This window comes from Hippoglossus stenolepis, chromosome 18, assembly GCF_022539355.2.
Source record: "Hippoglossus stenolepis isolate QCI-W04-F060 chromosome 18, HSTE1.2, whole genome shotgun sequence".
NCBI lineage: Eukaryota > Metazoa > Chordata > Actinopteri > Pleuronectiformes > Pleuronectidae > Hippoglossus > Hippoglossus stenolepis.
This window is the reverse complement of record NC_061500.1, coordinates 8910689-8916930: the sequence shown is the minus strand read 5'-3', so window position 1 is coordinate 8916930 and position 6242 is coordinate 8910689. Positions and strand designations below refer to the sequence as shown.

The following is a 6242-nucleotide window of genomic DNA, read 5'->3' as shown; positions in this document are numbered from 1 at the left end:
TCCAATCCACGGCAGTAAAGAGATTCAAATAATTTAAAGAAAGCGGATCTCGAGCCCCACGCGGTGACTCACGAGGCACCAGGGAGACGGTGATACCCCGCTGGAGAGCGCGTCGTGGCCGGAGAAGAGAGGCTTTGTTCACACGGGCCAAGTAGTGACAGAATCCCATCATCCACGAGTGGATGAGGGGAGAGACGACGCACTTAACGCTGAGCTGCTCAGTCAAGACCCGGGTCTGAGTTTATCAGACGGTGGAGAAGAGAAACCACCTTAAGCTGCTTCACTACTTCAGCTGAAAGTCAAGGAGATAGAGTTAAGAGATGAACTTCAAGTCAGATTCGTTTATTTAGCACATTAAAGTGACGTTGAGCCAAAGACTCATGAGTAAAAAGATGAGATGAACTATGTTAGAATACAATTTGTAGGAAAGGAAAAAACACAGAAGATAACATAAAGGCACATAAACTAAATATATTAAGTTAATCTTTATTTCCTGAGCTACATAATTAATTCTGTATGATGGTTTTTTTTATTTCCCAGTTATTTCAGCTACAAAAGGTTACAAATTCTATAATACTTAATTAATTTACTAATCAGAAAATATATTTATAAACTTTGAATAATTTTTCTTTCAGATTTTCATCATACACATAAACTACATTGAAACTGTGCTGAACAATGATGAGGGGGAGGGGGGGGGAGGACAACCTGCCTAAAGCTCATTAAAACATGGTCCCAGATGATCAGATGGATTTCCCCAGGTCTTGTTTCGTCACCTTCTGTCCCATTCAGGCCGTCACCGCTGACGTTAAACCATACATACGATCTGCTGCTTTCCAACTCAGCTCGACTTTCCCATGAGATGAATGTGTCTTGTTACCAGTCGCTGGGCATCGATGCTGGCAGCGGCGAGGAGGGTGAGGAGGAGGAGGAGGAGGGGGGGAAGCTGTGTGTGTGCATCAATGAGCCTGTTGATCAGGAAAAAAGACCACTAGACTGGTAATGACACAGTCCAGCGATCAGGGCCAGAGGGAATAAAAAAACTCAGCTTTCACCTCCGTCTCCTTATTTAAGCGGCGACGTCTGCACTGATCCTCAGTCTACCTCAAGATAGTGTCTGCTCCTCCGGCTGCGGGACGATGATGTGGACCGCTGCTCTCCTCACGGTGCTGCTGTCCTCCGTGGATTCTGGTGAGGGGCCTGCTTTAGTCACACGCGACAGAAACTATATTAAAGGTTTCTGATATTTGTTAAATTCAAGTGTATTGAATTAAAGTAAAGAAAAAGTGACATTTAGCTGTTTCTGTATTGCAGATGACTACTGCTACAATGAGCCACATTGTGGTAAGTGACCCATCAACTGTTATTTTAATTTTAAAAAACAAAGTCTGGTTTTGTTATTGTAACAGTCATGATAACATAAATACTACCTGGTAATCCACTGGTCGGTGGAAAACATTAATCAACTATTTTTGATTTGTGAGCCTTTAAAATGAAGCAGCATCTTTAGACCCATGGACAGAGACAGAGAGGTTTCACTCTTCTTTGTGTAGGGAGCAAATCATCGAGAGGTTTTCTCCTCTCAGTTTGGTTATTTGAATAATAACTGCTACGGGCCTCTAGGCGAGGGAATCATATTTAATATTTTACAAGACTCAAGCAAGAGTCTGAGAGACGAGAAGTATTCTTTTCATCACAAGTTCCATTTAGTTGCTGTTGGAGCTTTGGATCCGAACACTTTCTTCCTCAACAGGTGTTTTTGAGCGAGTTTTCCTCAGAGAGCTACAAAGAAAATGAAATCTGAGCATCTGGTGTACAGAGTTTCTATGTGATGTGGTGGGTTATGGTCGAAAGCTCCAGAAGAGCAACTAAATGGACCTGAATTTTGTCAGCTACTGTTTTTCAGAGGTCAATCTCAATCTCAGTTTTTAAGCCAACGTGGATGAGAGGCCTGAGACTCAGCAACAACAGGGAAAAATCCATCTGAGGAAGAAAGAGGGATATGGTCAAAAGCTCCAGAGCAGCTACTAAATGGAGCTTGTGGGGAAATTGTTATGTCAACTGTTTGACCTGTTTCCAAGTTTAAGAATGAACTTTGAGACTGTGATCATCTTGAGATCCATCAGATTTGTCTCGTGACCCCCTGGAGAGGACTCCACCACCTGTTCCTCTTCTGTCCTGTGCTTCACGTGGTTTGTCTTCCGTCCTCAGATCCTTACGCTTGGGGAGACATGTTCCCGTCGTGTCACCCTTTACTTGAAGAGCACCACTCTCCCATTAATCTGGACCAGCACACCACCAGGAATATGTCTCTGGGGCCTTTACACCTGGAGGGCTTCGATGTGACCCAGCCCGGCCACTGGACACTGAAAAATGACGGACACTCAGGTGAATATACCGCAGATGCTTTCCTGTGCATGTGTGTTATTGTGTCTTTGTGAGAGTTGTGTTGGCGACGACTTGATTCTGGTTGCTCGCAGTCGTGCTGCAGGTCGGCAGTGGGATGTCCGTGAGCGGCGGAGGTCTTCCAGATGTGTACCACACCATCCAGCTGCACTTCCACTGGGGAGGCCCGGCCACGAACGGCTCAGAGCACACGGTGGACGGACGCAGATTCCCGATGGAGGTACAGTACGGTCAGTAGGCAGCTGCACACTGTCACAAAGCAAAAGAGTTGCCTCAGACTCCTGCAGGGTCCTCAACTGTCTTCTTGTGGTTCACTTCCAGTTGCACATAGTCAACATGAAGTCCATCCATCCCAATCTCACAGTGGCCCTGGATGATCCGACGGGACTGGCTGTGCTGGGATTCTTCATTGACGTCAGTTTGTGAATTTTATTTTAAACAATCAAGCATTCACATTTATTTTCTTACAATTACATCCCAACTTCTGTCTTTTCTTGCAGGTTGTTTACGCAGAGAACGTGCACTTTGGACACATTTCACAAAAACTGTCCTCAGTGGCTTACAAAGGTGAGAAGACACACACACACACACACACACACACACACACACACACACACACACACACCTGCTCGTGTTGTGCGTCACTCTTTCACTCATTACTGCTGCGTGTCCTTCCTCTAAAGGCCAGACGACCAAAGTCAAGCCGTTCCCGCTGATGAGCCTCCTGCCGAAGCACAACATGAGTCAGTATTACCGCTACTACGGCAGCCTCACCACCCCCCCCTGCTCTCAAGTGGTCCTGTGGACTCTGTACGAAGTCCCCATCTTCATCTCGTGGTCTCAAGTAGGAATCTCAAGTCATCTCATAAAACACTCTCCATTAATATAAAGGTATACTTGGCTTCCTGGGTGATACTGTATTTGTTATTCCCCCCCCTCAGCTGGCTCAGTTCACCTCGCAGATCTTCTCCACGGAGGAGGATGCAGAGCAGGTGACGCCCCTGCAGAACAACTTCAGACACGTGCACCCCACCTTCAGCCGCACCATCTCCGCATCCAGAGACGCCAGACTCCTCGCAGGGACGGCCGGGCGTCCCCTCGGGTCTTCTGTGTCCCTGCAGCTGCTTCAGTTAGTTTTACTGGGGTGTTTCCTCTCTGCTCTTTAGCGCTGCCTCAAGCTCAAATCATAAAAACGTGACAAGAAGGGATTCACATTTTTTTCTGTGATCAGAGAAACATTTGAACCTGAGGTAGAGTTTACAGATCTGTAGAGATTGTCCAGCAATGAATACATATACAAAACTGAGGAAAAGTACTGTTATCACTTAACTTTGCATGATTGTACCCTGCATCACTAACACTTTAAAGTAATGTGAAAGGAGCCCTGGTGCTATTGATATGTGCATTTATGACTGTCGGCCTTTATTTGCACTGTACAGGTGCTTATTCTTACAAATCTGGCATATTATTTAGTTTTCATTACTTTCTTTCATTACTGACTTTGGGCCTGAGGTTGTTTGTAGGTCAACATATTGTAAAATTAAAGCGCGCTAATAGACTTTTACATTTTTATAAAACCTTTAAAACTTTCGTATATATGACTCCCCCGCTAACATGTTGATTTCATAAACTGTATGTAAAGACGGATGATGCGTCTCCACTTCCTTCCACTCTCCAGAAGCCACTAACGCTGCCACCTTGCTCCAATGACGCGATCAGCGAGGTCCCTCCGATACGAACACTCGACCAATCACGAGTCAGTCTCAGCTGCCAACTATCACATTTCACCTGGTTTTTATATCATCAAATAACCAACTAAAGCAAAACGTCCTGCGAGCGCTAGCGAGGGGAACGCAGATAAGAAGTGTTCATTTGATTTGAGTTGGTGCATCTAACACAAATTTCAGAGTTTTATTTGAAATGTTTCCTGTTAAACTGCTTAAATAAAGAGTCTAAAATAATGTGTGGTAAAAGTCTATTGATGTGATGAAATGTTTCCCCTGCGCCCAACATGCAAACGTTTGTCTGTCGGCCTCTATGTAAACAAGCATCATGCAAAGAACAACTTCAACTATGCAAACTAATGGATAACTCAGCAAAACCTCCGTGAAGAGAACAGAATAAAGAACAACAACACATATTAGATACTTGTTCACTATTTCCTTTCTTACTGAACCTGTTGTAACATATTCTGTGTCATATTCGCTGTTGTTTCTGAATACTGATATAAACTTTCAACTTTCAGCCTTGTTTCCAGTTCTGTGAGACAATTACTTCATACCCGAGGGTGACACATGTTTGAACATCATGTGTGGATACTTCCTGTAAATGTGGCCATAATGTGAGTTTTACAGCCGATTGTGTCGTAATCCTTTAGTGCTGCAAGCTTTTTTTGGGACCATCAGTTAAAACTTTAACCAAAATCTGAGGCATTTACACATTTAACCATGTTCTGTTCAGAAAACCTGCTGGATTATATAAAGACCTGCTGTAATTTCAGGAAAATGTTTTCATTGCTAACATCTGAGACACCACACAACCTCTGGAGGAATACTAAGTTTTTTTTTATCAAGGCAAAAGTACCATAATAAAAAGATGGCATCATGAAATTGTGACATTATAAAGTAGAGAGAGCACAGTTGGAGTGACAACATCTGACCAATCAGATCGCTCGGTGTAGACGTGTGTGTGTGTTTGATATCGTTCAGCAGATGGAGATGAGTGTGAGTTGGGCGCCCATGCTGTCTCTGACTCTGCCATCCTCTCTGCGTGTGGTCACACCATCCTCCTCCTGTCACGGCCTCGAGGCGACACACACGTACACACACAAGCACACAGATAGAGGGGGGGGGGGGAGAGGGAGAGCACACTGGGAGTCTTTTCTCTCTCTCTCTCTGTGTGAATGGGAGTCCAGGGTTGTGCGGAGGTGATGTCAGGCTGCAGATTTTCACTGAATTCCAACACAGCTGATCAATGACAGAGTTGAAACAGGAAATGAAGAGTGAAACTGGACGAGTGAAAACCTCTGAACCAGAGTCACACTCCAGAGAAATCACAACATGAGACTTGACTCCTGAAACATTCAAGTGTCAAGTTTTAAAATCCTGGAACAGAGGAAATCTACAAGGCAGCGACAGGTGGTTCCACACACTTTACATCCACAATCTTCCTTCCTTCCTTCCTTCCCATCCATCATTCACCACTTCCTTCTTTTCTTCCATCATTCATCCTCCATCTTTCTTTTCTTCCATTCATTCATCCTTCCTTCCTCCCTCTCATCCTTCAACCCTTTTTTCTTCTCTCTTTCATCTTTCTTTCCTTCCATCCATTCATCCTTTCTTCTTTCCCTCCCTCTCATCCATCTATCCTTCCTTCCCTTCTTCCTCCCTCCATCCTTCTGTCTTCTCTCCATCCTTCCATTCATCCACCCGTACTTCTTTCCTTCCACCCATTCATCCTTCCTTCCTCCCTTCTGTCTTCTCTCCATCCATCCTCCCTCCCTTCTCTCCATCCTTCCATTCATCCACCCGTACTTCTTTCCTTCCACCCATTCATCCTTCCTTCCTCCCTTCTGTCTTCTCCATCCATCCTCCCTCCCTTCTCTCCATCCTTTCATTCATCCACCCATTCCTCCTTCCTTCCTCCTTTCTGTGTTCTTTCCATCCATCCTCCCTTCTCTCCACCCTTTCATTCTTCCTTCCTTCCTTCCTTCCCTTACTCTCAGCCATTCATCCTTCCTTCTCTCCATCCATCCATCATCCATCCTCCCTCCTTCCATTCATCCTCCCATACTTCTTTCCTACCACCCATTCATCCTCTCTCCCTCCGTCCCTTCT

General features: G+C 44.9%; 1 protein-coding gene across 1 annotated transcript; it reads left to right on the top strand.

The window, feature by feature from the left end:
* The first annotated feature begins 984 nt into the window (after positions 1 to 984).
* car15 (carbonic anhydrase 15) lies at positions 985 to 4336 on the top strand. The gene is made up of 8 exons (XM_035185033.2): positions 985 to 1191; positions 1315 to 1344; positions 2212 to 2388; positions 2481 to 2626; positions 2728 to 2820; positions 2907 to 2973; positions 3090 to 3250; positions 3348 to 4336. The coding sequence occupies exons 1-8, from the start codon at positions 1140 to 1142 to the stop codon at positions 3570 to 3572; spliced, it is 951 nt and encodes a 316-aa protein (XP_035040924.1). The 5' UTR covers positions 985 to 1139; the 3' UTR covers positions 3573 to 4336.
* Positions 4337 to 6242: the final 1906 nt, after the last annotated feature.